The sequence below is a fragment of the Sinocyclocheilus anshuiensis genome, unplaced genomic scaffold (genome assembly GCF_001515605.1).
Source record: "Sinocyclocheilus anshuiensis isolate Anshui unplaced genomic scaffold, SAMN03320099.WGS_v1.1 scaffold423, whole genome shotgun sequence".
In the NCBI taxonomy this organism is placed as follows: Eukaryota; Metazoa; Chordata; class Actinopteri; order Cypriniformes; family Cyprinidae; genus Sinocyclocheilus; species Sinocyclocheilus anshuiensis.
Genome location: NW_015549610.1, coordinates 1,052,747 through 1,066,527, shown reverse-complemented (window position 1 = coordinate 1,066,527; position 13,781 = coordinate 1,052,747). Strand labels below are relative to the sequence as shown.

The 13,781-nt window shown below is 38.6% G+C and overlaps 3 protein-coding genes across 11 annotated transcripts in view; 2 read left to right on the top strand and 1 right to left on the bottom strand.

Moving 5' to 3' along the window:
- LOC107659198 (tripartite motif-containing protein 65) overlaps positions 1-3,407 on the bottom strand; it is a 9,040-nt gene extending 5,633 nt beyond the window's left edge. For 2 of the 4 annotated variants that reach the window (XM_016448050.1, XM_016448051.1), the window contains exons 1-2: positions 3,092-3,407; positions 2,263-2,941 (exon numbers count right to left, since the gene is read on the bottom strand). In XM_016448050.1, coding sequence (XP_016303536.1) covers positions 2,263-2,826 — 564 coding nt within the window. In that variant the 5' untranslated portion in view covers positions 2,827-2,941; positions 3,092-3,407. The remainder of the gene's footprint in view (positions 1-2,262; positions 2,942-3,091) is intronic. The other 2 variants (XM_016448052.1, XM_016448053.1) reach the window with 2 other exon arrangements.
- Positions 3,408-4,172: 765 nt separating this feature from the next.
- Positions 4,173-9,242, top strand: LOC107659199 (cell division cycle-associated protein 4-like). 6 transcript variants are annotated; one of them, XM_016448054.1, is made up of 4 exons: positions 4,891-4,984; positions 5,097-5,197; positions 6,147-6,171; positions 7,294-9,242. In XM_016448054.1, exons 1-4 carry the CDS (start codon positions 4,971-4,973, stop codon positions 8,165-8,167), a joined length of 1,014 nt encoding a protein of 337 aa, XP_016303540.1. In that variant the 5' UTR covers positions 4,891-4,970; the 3' UTR covers positions 8,168-9,242. The 6 variants fall into 6 exon arrangements, with proteins under 6 accessions (XP_016303545.1, XP_016303544.1, XP_016303541.1 ...); XM_016448057.1 differs by lacking the exon at positions 5,097-5,197 and adding an exon at positions 6,637-6,723 and having other exon boundaries at positions 4,968-4,984; XM_016448056.1 differs by lacking the exon at positions 4,891-4,984 and adding an exon at positions 6,637-6,723 and having other exon boundaries at positions 5,168-5,197.
- Positions 9,243-10,263: 1,021 nt separating this feature from the next.
- Positions 10,264-13,781, top strand: part of LOC107659201 (SERTA domain-containing protein 2) — a 17,259-nt gene continuing 13,741 nt past the window's right edge. Inside the window, exon 1 of the mRNA XM_016448060.1 lies at positions 10,264-10,833. Coding sequence (XP_016303546.1) covers positions 10,682-10,833 — 152 coding nt within the window. The 5' untranslated portion in view covers positions 10,264-10,681. The remainder of the gene's footprint in view (positions 10,834-13,781) is intronic.

The following is a 13,781-nucleotide window of genomic DNA, read 5'->3' as shown; positions in this document are numbered from 1 at the left end:
ATTTCTTTTGATTAGTTCTGTGCCACCACTTGCAATGTAGACTTCCAGTTTCCTCAAATTCAAACTGTTATACCTAAGAGCGCATGGAGATCTTCTGAACATCATTCTCGATATAGAGTGCTGCAGGAATGACGTATTTTTGTAGGCCGTTCTAGAAGTTGGCATCATACTGCTTCTCTTGAGAAAAAAAAAAGCAAAAAGGATTTTCCCACTGACTTATGGATAATTGCAAAAAAAAAAGCAATGTGAAGTTGTGAACAATGAAAGTTTATGATTCTCATATGTTTTGCTCATTATTATAATCTTTAATAATAATCACAGATGAACAACTTTGATGCCTAAATGCAATCAGCTGAAATAAAAAGCTATACAAACAAACTACACCAAGGCTGCAGGACTTCACTGTCACCACTACTGAGTTTCTGCCAAATCTTGTAATCTTTAAAGGCAACAATTTGGAAAGTTAGAATATTTTGCAAAAGCATGAGCATAAACACAACAAGGCTGTGAAAGTAGACTTGTGAGTAGATATTCGCCTTAATGCTGTTTAATGTCCCCGACAGCCCCTGAAGTTCCATTTAGAGCTTTTTCAAGATACAAAAAAATAATGAGTGGGATTTTATGTTGCAGAATAAAACGTGAAACATATTGAGCTTCTGTTAACCACAGACTTTATTTCAGGTATTTAATCAAAAACCCACTGACTTCGGGACGATGGAACCCGAGGTTCAAAAATCCTAACTCGTTTCCCGGTTTTAGGACTCATTTCTTGCGGCACTCTATTATTAACTGAATGCAGTGCTGGTGTACGAAATGTTGGTTGTAGTTTTAGTTGCAGCGGATGTGTGTCAGCTTGCACTCTGGTCTCTTTTTCAACAGTGCTGGGGTTATTTTTTTTTCTTTTGCACACAAAAAGTATTCTCGTAGCTTCGTAAAATTACGGTTGAACCCCTGATGTCACATGGATTATTTTACAGACTTTGGGAACATTTCAGTTGTGTTGCTGTCTATGCAGGGTCAGACAGCTCTCAGATTCCATCAAAAATATCTTAATTTGTGTGCCAAAGATGAATGAAGGTCTTACGAGTTTGAAATGACACGAGGGCGAGTAATTAATGACAGAATTTTCATTTTTGGGTGAACTAACCCTTTAACGCGTTAAAATAATTAAATGCAAATAACTTACTAAAGCACATAAAGTTACATCACACTCTGTGTGAAATACAGACAGAAGCGAACGAACGTCAAAACATCCCACCGCTGTATGGCCAAATGATACGCAAACTTCTCGGCTGGATAAAGCAAACCAGCATCACACTAGTAAAGTTTTGCAGAATGAGGATTGGAATCAAGGTAAGGATGATTGCGATGACGTACCGGGTGCTGTATAGTAAGCATGTATGTGCGGTCTGGACAGACATAGTATTTATGCACAAACACATTTGAGTACATTCACATTTGTTCCACACACATTCAGAATTATGTTTTGATTCTTCATGTGTATGTTGCTGTGTTTAGTCATTCTGAATGGATCCGTGCACTATAGTAGGTATATTTAGTCAGGTCAAGTCGGTTCATTTGCTTTTGTTTTTTTTTGTTGCTTTTTTGGCATCTCCATGTGGTCCTATTCAGAATCGCAATTGGACTCGTCCAAAATGTGAATAAGTTCTTTGCTGTTGCACTGTACGCATGGCCTACTATACACTGTACATTTTTTATTTTATTTTTTTTCTATGTGTGCTTTGGCATGCATTAACTCATGAATTAGAGGTCTTCTTATATCACTTGATTATTTGGTGTCCTTTTTTGTAGACACCTACATTTACTTTGAAAAGATCTTACTGAAAATACATTTTTGTGTGAATCACCCTTAAATCTGATGGCTTACTTTGCTGGATATAAGAAATGATGACAAAATGAATGTGCTAAACAACTGGCCTATGCTTATTTTCTTGAAAAGAGTGCAATTAATCGTGATTAATATTTTTAAGCCAGGGGTCAAATCAGGGGTCAGGGAACCAAACTTGGTCCTGGAGGGCTGGTGTCCTGCAGAGTTTAGCTCCAACCCTAATCAAACAACCTAAACTAGCTAATAAAGGTCTTGCTAGGTATACTTGAAACTCCCAGGCAGGTGTGTTGAGGCAAGTTGGAGCTAGTCTGCAGGACACCGGCCCTCCAGGACCAAGTCTTGTTGACCCCTATTTTAAACTATTGACAGCACTTACGAGTCATTAAAGAAAAAAAAAAGATAGACATCTTCACCTGTTTCTCGTTGCGCTCTATTGTAGATGGTACTGTGTCATGGCCCTTGTGGTCATCCAGTAAGCAGTGCATGCAGACACATTTCTGGTCCGTTCGACAGTAAACCTCAAGGAACTTGTCGTGTTTGGGGCATACTGGAATGACCGCAGCTTTCACCAGCTTGTGTTTTTTCAGGGCAGGAACATTATAGTGGGGCTGTACATGTGTTTCACAGTAAGAGGCTCGACACTCCAGACAAGACTTGACAGCTTTGATCATTTCTCCAGAACAGAAATCACACGCAATCTCTCCAGGTCCAGCAAGACTTTGAGCAGACTCTGTACTCCTCAGTTTCTCCATTATTTCAGCAAGCACTGTACTTCTGTTGAGTGGAGGCTTTGAATTGAAGGTATGTCTGCATTGTGGACATCTATACTTCCCTTTCTGATCATTTGTATTCCAGCACTCATTGATACAGCTCATGCAGTAACTATGTCCGCACGGAATAGTCACGGGATCCCTCAACAACTCCAAACATATTGAGCAGCTGTACTGGTCGTGATCTCCGAGTATAGCCTCTGCCATTTCGCTGCCAACACGTGCTAAGACACTAAAAAAGATTTGTCCTGATCTTGTCGTTCCACAAAAGGGTGTTTATCAAAAGACCCGCTCTTGTTAGAAAAGCTATGCGTTGTGTAATCTAAAAAGAGAGAGAGAGAAAGTGAAAGTAAAGAATTGGTCTAACACTATTATTCAAAGCTAATAATAACAGGCTAATAATAATTCTGAAATATACAAACAACACCGAAATACAGTTTAAATACAGAACTGAAGAAAAAATTGTATTTACCTGATGACAATTCGTCGTGTGCGTCAGAACGAGGTGGCAGGAAACGTCCGCGGAATTTTGACCTTTGATCTTTTCATGGCTTGAATTGTTTGTTCAAAGTACATGCTCGTCGTATTTTAATTGTGTATCAAATACTGAGGAACAGTTTATGTGCACACATAAAAATGAAGAAAGAAAAACACATAGTGCAGTTAAAAGCATAAACTAAGATTCGGGACTAATGAGTAAACGCGAAGATCTGAGCGCGTGCCCTTTTTCAGTAGTGTCTTTTAGTATAGCCACTAGATGGAGGCACTGAATAGAATACAATGAATCTTGATTTCGTTATCATGTGACAATGAACATTCTTCCTCTTTCAGAGTATGATTTTTTAGTGTCAAATAATCAGATACATTAAATGCGTGTAGATTCACTGACAACCTCATTAAGTCTTAGCATTAATCTGGAGATGAATTCTCTCCCACCATGATTTAATGTTTTATAGGTAGGGCTAAGTGAGAAATGTAAGTGAATGCCATTTCATTTGAGTGGCCTGTACTATTGCGTGTTTTCAGCAAAATGGAGCCCAGGGGACACCTCAGTTTAGGGCCAGGGGAGAAACAAAAATTCCCCAAACTGGTGAAAAACGTCCAACTGATAGGACTTGAACCCATTTAAGGCAGAAGTACCAACTGCACAGTATTATAGCAAAATGAAACTCCCAACTCACATCCTCAGAAAACTTTGAATTTTTTATTTTTCCAGAATTCAAATTTTCACACAATTTATTTACACTATAATCTTAAGTTTATTTGAAAAAAAAAAACATTTACTACACTCCTACTGCTGTCCATTCAACACAGCTGAACTGTAAAAGTGAGTGCTAAAATGTGTGGTCAAAAATAATATTATCAAAACTTACTATAATCTAATCTGATTTTCTTGAAATTGTTCAAAATGACAAAGGACAGTTACATAAAAAAATATGTCAGAAAATGTCCAGCTTTTTTCCCAACACAAAATAATATGCCTACAATTTTGTTTTTCTTTAAAAAACATTTTAATGATTTATTTTATTTTTTACTTTACAGTTTGTATCTCCTCCAACATCACCTCCTGCTTCTCAAATGTCTGTACACCACAGCATACAGAAAGCATTTAAAGATTCGAATTAACAGATTAAATTTCATTAACATACTGTGCTCATATTAGTTACATGACATAAAAAGAAAAAGTCATAAATGTAAAAATGCTCCAGAAAATTACCGTGCAAACACTGCCACTTAATAACAACGTTAATATCTGACACTGCCATCAGTATAACTCACTTTGAATAAAATGTGAATCTTTCAAATATGAATGATTTTCTGAATGTTATCTATATCCATTAAACTCTTCTTTGGGCAGTGGGAATGGCTGAGAAATTGGACCACTAAATAACTCGGTTATGCTGTGTAGCTACTTTGAGAAATTATAAATTCGTGCGTGTCCATTTGATTTTTAAGATGCCTCCAAAACAAGATGTGCATTGTTGAAGTTGGGGCCCAGGGTAGAATCACAGACGCTTTTGTTCGGGGCTCCCCGTTCCTGCGAAGGCCTGCTGTCGATCAAGAAGCAAGCGTCCGCCCCCATCGGCCCTTTCACTCACTGCTGCAGCTGGCTGCTTACCGTCTGCTCTCTGCAATCTGTGCTAGAGAGGCCAAAGGAGCTACCGCTTCAGTATTAAACCCGGCCTACAGACGCTTATGACGCTCGCCGCCAAAGAACACAAATAACACGAGGGAAGATGCTGTTTGGGTTGGCTAAGTTGACTAGCCAGCGGACCCCTTTGAAAAATCAAAATGGCTTCCATCTTTGTCGTCTCAGCAGAGAGGTTTATACCTTTGTTTCCTCGTCTCGCATGTCAGGGAGTCTGTGAGTAACCTCCTTTTTATATTTATCTAGTGGATTATTGTCCATCGAACCTTCGAATGTAGAGTTTGTGTGTTTATTTCACTGGTTTTTATTTATTTTGTTACTTACCCAGTGGCGCATTTTTTGACCACGTCAGTGCGGTGGGGGTGGGGAAGTGGGTTTGTCTGGGTGGAGCCTGTATGATACGTTCACTGTGGATGAATTATCTTCGCTGTAAATTTGATTTAGTTTAGACTCCAGCTACTGGAAGAATTGTTTACTGATTTTTTTCTTCTTCATTCATTTCTTTTGATTAGTTCTGTGCCACCACTTGCAATGTAGACTTCCAGTTTCCTCAAAAATTCAAACTGTTATACCTAAGAGCGCATGGAGATCTTCTGAACATCTTTCTCGATATAGAGTGCTGCAGGAATGACGTATTTTTGTAGGCCGTTCTAGAAGTTGGCATCATACTGCTTCTCTTGAGAAAAAAAAAAGCAAAAAGGATTTTCCCACTGACTTATGGATAATTGCAAAAAAAAAAGCAATGTGAAGTTGTGAACAATGAAAGTTTATGATTCTCATATGTTTTGCTCATTATTATAATCTTTAATAATAATCACAGATGAACAACTTTGATGCCTAAATGCAATCAGCTGAAATAAAAAGCTATACAAACAAACTACACCAAGGCTGCAGGACTTCACTGTCACCACTACTGAGTTTCTGCCAAATCTTGTAATCTTTAAAGGCAACAATTTGGAAAGTTAGAATATTTTGCAAAAGCATGAGCATAAACACAACAAGGCTGTGAAAGTAGACTTGTGAGTAGATATTCGCCTTAATGCTGTTTAATGTCCCCGACAGCCCCTGAAGTTCCATTTAGAGCTTTTTCAAGATACAAAAAAATAATGAGTGGGATTTTATGTTGCAGAATAAAACGTGAAACATATTGAGCTTCTGTTAACCACAGACTTTATTTCAGGTATTTAATCAAAAACCCACTGACTTCGGGACGATGGAACCCGAGGTTCAAAAATCCTAACTCGTTTCCCGGTTTTAGGACTCATTTCTTGCGGCACTCTATTATTAACTGAATGCAGTGCTGGTGTACGAAATGTTGGTTGTAGTTTTAGTTGCAGCGGATGTGTGTCAGCTTGCACTCTGGTCTCTTTTTCAACAGTGCTGGGATGTCACCCATGCTTCAGGTAGGCACACCACCATGCCCTTAATATCTGGTTAACAGTGTGGTTATGGGTTTAAAGTTCTTGTGTGTGATCTTGGTTAACTGTCAAGCAAATCATCTCCATTATGTTAAGTCATCCCTCTTAACATAATGACTTTGCAATACATGTGATGGTTTTTTGTGTGCTTGCACTCAATGGATTTGTTGGTTTGCTTGTTTTGCATAGAGTTTGATGTGTAAAATGTAACTCATTACCATTGTTTAGCTATCATCTTATGTCTTCCCCACCTTTCACCTACCCACCAGTATATGTAGCCGATCAGAGGTCCCTGTGCCCCCTCCCTACTCCTCCCAACATACATACATACATACATGCTCACAAACACTCAGTCGGTCAAGAGCTAGTGTGATGACAGATAATGTGCTTTGTCATGCTGGTTGGTGTCATGTGTTTTTCCTATACTGGATGCATGTTTGTTACTTTTAGGCTCCCGTAACCCTGGTTGGCTGGCCACGGAGACAGGGAGTCCTCGTCTCAGTACTGTGGCTCTCCACATTAGACTTTCTGTTTGGGGTATCTACTTTCACCTCCATTTTTATCTATATTCAAAGGCTTGAAGCACAATTCCAACATTTTATTAGCTAAATCAGTCATTTGATATAGTGCGAGTTAATGTAGGTTACTTTAATAATCGTCAAATTCCCATCATGTGCAAAGATCTACATTTAAAATGCATTTATGCATACTTTAGGTGGTTGTGGATTGACCATGAATGTAAGATGTGATCTTGCATTCTGTAAGGAAATATATACATACTGTAGACATTCATGGCACACGTTTTTATACTGTTTAAATGTTTTAAAAGAATAATTTAACTCTGGATTTGTTGTTTGTATGTTTTTGTTAGGCTGAAAGCACTGAAATGTACTTTTATAGAATGATTTTCCTTAAATGTATTCTTTGTCATTGACATTTCTATTGGTTTTATATTCTAGTTCCAAAGTCGCAACAATTATCATTTAAAAAAAAAATGTAAAGACAATTTTTATGGATCTAAGAAACAGGGTCAGGATTGACTTTGACTTTGAACAGAATTGGATGAATGTGAACTGACCATCACTATGCCTTATTTCTTTTCTGTAGGCTAAACATGTTCTCCAAGGGCACCAAGCGTAAGTTTTCCGATGGTGATGAAGAGATATCCGACGAAAGCCTGGTAGGTGCCAGGGTGGCATCTTCGTACAGCTTGCAACGGCAGTCGCTGCTGGACATGTCCCTCATTAAGCTGCAGTTATGCCACATGCTGGTGGAGCCCAACCTCTGCCGCTCGGTTCTCATTGCCAACACAGTCAGGCAGATTCAGGAGGAGATGACCCACGATGGCAGCTGGCATATGGTCACTGAAGCGTTCTGCGGTCCAGGCCAGAGTCCCTCCGAGCGCTTGGTGGCCACTGAGGTCCTTTGCAGGTCGCGAGAGCAGGATGCAGAACCTAAACTCTTTTCTGTCATCAGCTACGAAGGTTGCCGTGAAGAGGAGGTGGTAGCTGATGAGACGCTGTGCTCCGTTTCAGTTAGCGATACTGTCTCTAATGTGTGCCTGGCAGGGCGTGTGGGCCAGTGCTGGGAGAAGAGTGAGCTCAGTGGTGTAGAGAGGGATGAAGAGGCCCTTGAAGACTCTAGACTTGATTCAGGAGAAGATGAGGAGATAGACACCGAGGATGGGGCTTCTACAGAGAGTCCAAAGACCACTGGACAAGTTTTTGGGACATTTGAAATAAAAAACGGTTCCCCGGGTCCAGACTCTGCTCTTGAGGAACTGTTCTCTGATGTGGACACCTCCTACTATGATCTGGACACCATGTTGACCGGCATGCAGAGCGCACCCAAGATGGGCCCTTATGACCTCCTTGACAGCTTGGCACCTTCACACAGTTCCCCTTCCATAGTATCCACCCCGACCTGTCGTTCTGATCTCAATGAACTGGATCACATCATGGAAATCATTGTGGGTTCTTAGGTTCGACCTTATTCAGAGACTTACACGCTTGTCTTAATGTTACTGGCTTTTCTGTTCTTTATGGAAAGCAAGTAAAGTCTGGAGTCCTTTCAGGGAAAAGAGTTGATGTCTTTTGAAGGATGGCCTTGATTTTATGAGCTGACCATAGTCATCTTATTTGCATACCGTTGGTATGTTTTAATGATTTTTCTGTATTTGTCTGTCCAGACATGCTGTTTTTTAAATTTAATTTATTTGTTATACTCCTGACACTACGGAGAGCAGAACAAGATGTATACAAAAGTTGTAAAGCTTGGCATATTTTCATAAGGAGACAAAAGATTGTCTAAATGTGTATATAAATTATATATTTTTTACAATAGATTCTTCTTGTAATATGTTACTGTACACTATGTACATGTTCTACAAATTGATTTTAACCGAAGAGATTAGATTCTTATGTACAACAACTCAACAAGTTTTCCGTTTATCAAAATCCATAAACTGAAGGAACTTAATTCAGTACTACAATATACAAAAGGCACCAAGTATACATACGATGATGCATGTTTTACATTTATGTGCTTATTTGCGCAAATTTTTTTTTTTTTTCCCCCTCAAGGTTTGATTGCAGTTGGCTGTCAATCAGCTCAGCCGTAGGTTTTTTTTGTTGTTAGACGTCAAAGTTCTTATATTTTGTCTTATCAACAAATGAAGTGTAATGGGGCCAACCCATTTTTTATTGTGACTTAATTTATTTAATTTATTTACTGCAAACGGTGAGTGTTGGCTGTGGTCAAACTCAGGGTGGGTTTTTAACTCTAGAGGACTTAATAAGCCTGATTCACAAAAGTATTTTGCACATGGTAAATCGGTCACAGAATTAGTGCTTTGTGAGTTGTTTTGCACCAATTATTGGTTTCAGTATTGATATTAAATAAGTTAACTGTTTTAATATTGGTGATTGGCTTAAGTATATCAGTCTATTAGTCCTCTAGACCCCTCATAACGAGAAGGCATTTGTCTAGTTCTATGCATTGAGTGTCATAACACACTTTATACATATGAAGTGTTTAAAATGCATTTAGTACAGTATTCTTTTTTTATACTTAAGAGTCTGTCAACAAGAGACGGTTTTATTTTGCTCAACATTTTTTTGTCAAAAAATTTTGCATAAACTATGTTTGTGCAAATTATAGGTTATTACACTTTGATAATTGTTTTCTTTTACATTGTCTCACACTTAAAATCTAAGAGGATGTTGTTTATTGTATGATCTTAAACTAGTATAGAGTATAAACATTTTATATGAGCATTGTAGCTTTTTTAACGTTTTTTAATAAAAGGTACAACTTATGAAAATGCTGTGTTTTTTTTTTACTCCTGCAATCAACTATTAAAGAGATCAGCTGTCATCAAACTTGGTCATCAATCTCTATAAATGCTCATGCCGTGTTGTTTCCATTTAGTGAAAAATTGATACAGCAAGAAAACCAATTAATTATTAATAATGCCAGGGAAACACATGCGCAAAACTCTAAATGTTACCAGCGAATAAACGTACAGTAAGACCTCCATTCCTTAAATCAACGTCAAGGTTTCATTCTGCACGTAGCGATTTCTAACGCAAGTGACGTCAGCAGATGTGACTCAAATGAACGTCAATGTTGAATTCCCTCCGCTCGCGCGCAGATATTATTAGATGTATGTCTGAAAATATTGTATTATACAAGCTACATAATTGTGAGGTTTTATTATCTACTATATCAGACTCCACTAAAAATCAGCTTTGCACAGCATCGTTTAGAGAAATTCTACTGTATATCTAACTGTTAGCGCCTGTAGTATTCAGATGCTTGTTAAGGTTTCTTAAAATAGACACGGGATGCTTGGCAAAAAGGAAATGGAAAGCCACAAACGTGCCATTTACAACGCAGTTTGTGCCGTAGTCCGGTAGCCAGTGTTCCAAACGGTCACGTTTTCAGTCTGTGGGCATGTTAGGGGGACGAATGTGATAGACTAGAGAGGAGGAGCAGAAGACGCGTTCCACCAATCAGGGGCAGTTACTAGGCGGGTCTGAGATCGCGTTCGACCAATCACAGCCTTCCCACCTGACGACCGTCAATCTGCCGAGTTCTTTTCCCGTTGATTCTACAGTGTAGCGACAGTTCTTTTCTCGTGCCTGCGTAGAGACGCGATCGGTCGCGTAGTTTTGCGCAAAATAATGTTCAGAATTTGGACCAGAAGCTCAACGCGAAGTTCGGCGACCGATTTAAACAACCGTACATCTTATTTTTATCAGTCAAGAGAATGTAGCGGTCATTCGAGGATCTTGGGTAAATTAATTTCGTAGTTCCATATAGACAGAGCCAGCACTTTACTAAGTACGAACTAGCTAACTGGCTAATTCATTGCGCATCCCTGTGAGCTTAGCCGCGGAGGCTAGCGGTGCGCGCGCACGTCTGCGAGAGTAACGTTAGTTGGTTGTAATAAACGCTAAACAACGAAGCAACTGGTTGAGCCAAACATAATGGTATGGGTCAAAGGGACATCACAGCGTTCGAGGCGTCCATGAAAAGAAAAAACGGAATTCCCACTGTCTCTATGTGTCGACTGGATGTGGAGTCCGCTGTTGGGAAGAAGGAAGTTGAGCCCGCCGGAGGAGATGGTGCCCTTTCCTCGTCAAGGTAACGTTAACGACTTTGTCACAAACTGTTTTCTGGATGTTATTTGAGCCCGGTAGAAGACCTTTTAGGTATCATTCTGTTTTTGGAAATTGTTTTATATATTAACACTGTTCAGCACTGTCCCGCTTTACGTAACAACTAGAGTTTATGTTGACGATACTTGAGCTTGTGTAGCTGTTACTCCGTCCACACCAGTTTATTTACAACTGGAGCAGTCCTAGCTGAAAGAATGTATACTAGTTTTTTATATCTGGATCATTGTGTGTGAGCCTATAAACACAGAAACTTTGGTACCTCGCGTTTTCTTCTGTACGTCGTAACGTTACGTGGTCTCGGTTGCGTAACGTTGTCGATTTTGCCAAAATTATGTTTGGACCCGACTAACGTTCACTCGTAATATGTGACTGGACGGTTTTCTAGCAAACCTGTTATTAAAGAATAATAATAGTAGGCCTATGTCGTTACGATATTTCAGTCGTGTTTTCGCAAACATGTCTAACTAAAGCAATAGTGAAAGCCAAGAGTGCATGAATGCAGGTTTCAGTTTTACTAAAGTTTCATAATTCGAATGAATGATGTGTAATTTTACATGAATCTTTATGAGTATGTGTTTCATAGTATGTGTCTTTATACGCGAAAAACTCGAGGAGTGATTTAAAGTTACTTCAGTTTCAGCTGCCTTTCGGAAAGCGAAAGCCATAGTTTTTATTGAAAGCAGCTGTGGAGTTTAAAAAATGCTACAAACTTTATTTGGTTGTGATTATTATATTACATAGTGAGTTTAAGTGTAGTATGGTCACTTCTGCGTATTTTTTGGATAATTCACTTGAACCATAACAAGTATCACCTTAAGGTTTTTAAAGAAATGTACAGGTTTGTAATATGTATTTGACTTCTGTAGATGATAACTGTCGGTTTCTACAGTAAGCAGAAAGTCAGTAGTGCCTAAACTAGGTTCTGCTCTCTCATGGCTGTCAAACAGTCAGTTAACTTCTTGCATAAAGGTTAACAGTTGTTTTTTGCATTTTTCTCTTGAATGGCTTATTAGAAGTGTGTAATCGAATGTAAAGCAGGGTTGTCAACAACTTGCGCCTCAGTCATGTATTACTTGCTAATTATTTCTTAGTAGGCAAGTATTCAGTTTAAATGAATAAAATCCATCTGAATCTTATACTAGACTGAGGTTTCACCACTGACTCAAAGACTTACACCACTGATAAGACAAGCAGGCTTCATTTGAGCGTGTGTTCACGTCTCTCAGCGTGACTAACACCCTGAGTCACTTCGTCAGTCTGTTGGAGCCGCCCAGTTACAAAGCTGCCCAAACTAAGACATCCGGCCTGTCTTCCCAGTGGTTCATTATTTAAGACTTAGTCGGCTTGTCAATGGCATTTGCCACCTACTCCCTCCCTCCTACTCGCAGTCAATCCCCTGTGCTCTTTCTTACACTCCTCAACTCAATCTCTCGTTCTCCTCCTACTTTCTCTCGCAGACTAACCTTTCTTGAAGCTCCTGCTTGCTCTAGCTTATGTACACCCTATCTCTTTCCTGCTTTTTTTAAAGACTTTCCTGTTGTACTCTTTATCGTGACTGCCTCCTTTGGGGCAGTAGGAGGGAAACCGGTAGAGAAAAAGATGGAAAAATTACTCAACTACGTCAGTTCAGTTTGCTCTCGTGCAGGAAGTATCGTAGCTTAAGCCGGCCTATGAGTTGAAGCAACTCTTATCTTGTCCTCAGTGTGTGACTAAAGATCATTTCAGTGCTGTCTGTCACTTTGTGGTTTTCTATTCATTTATTTTTTTATGTACTAATCACACAGTGATGGAAATGAAGTCCTTATCTCTCTACCTTTAGTGAAACTGATGTATCTCTTTGTGTGGAGCTAGGCTGCTATTCATTTATGCGGTGCTGTGCTGCTGTAAGTGAAAGCAGCAATATAAAGTCACTTCTCAGTTGTTCAGTCTCTTATGTGTGTGTTTTTTTTTTTTTATGCACCTTCATTATAGAAATGTCTGTTATTGATACTACACTTTACACATTATTAATAAAAAAATGATAAGTTGTAATGATAATAAGATTTACTTATCAAATGTATTAAAACTAGGGATGTCCATTTTAACCGGTTAACCGACTGTAAGAATTTTGACCGATTAATACAATCAGTTAAACGGTTTAAAAAGTCGTTTAATTATTAATTTTTTCAGTAATTTATCAAAATATTTAAAAAGGTTTGCTGCATGGTTAAAATACTCTACGCGTATAATTTTGTTTTTTGTTTTTTTAGGGGGGAAAAAACATAAGTCGCGCATAAGTCGCATTTTTTATTTAATTGAGAAATAGGCCTAATGCCAACGCGAAATGTTTACAAACATTATAAACAGGCTATTTTAGTTCCCCTCACTCCACAACAAATCCTTTCAATTAACAGTATTTAGATAAGAACAAGAATTAAAAATATAAGACGCTATAGCAATATAAACGAAAAACCAAAATGAATTCATTTAGGCTAAAACGAAACTGAAACCAACGTTGGGTCTCTCATTCCACACAAAATGTAAGGTTTCCGTATTTGCGATGTATTTGAATGGCAAATGATTATTTATTATGTACTTCACTCACGTTCCAATATCCACGTAAAACAAAATGTTTTACATAACATCATAGCGGTACTGTGATAACACTTAACGGCACAGATTTTACTACATATTTTTTTACTACATTGTTTTTTTTTCATATGTTTGGTCTTTGATCTTTCAAGCTCTATCATTGCAGTCAGCGGGTGTTGCATTGCTTCAGTCCAAAAGAAGTTAAAGTTAAGTTAAAAAAGTGTCTCACATGGCTCCGGGGGGTTGAACAAAGGCCTCTTATAGCGAATCGATGCATTTTGTAAGAAAAATATCCATATTCAAAACGTAATAATCACTTGAATCTAGCTTGCGCTCACTGTT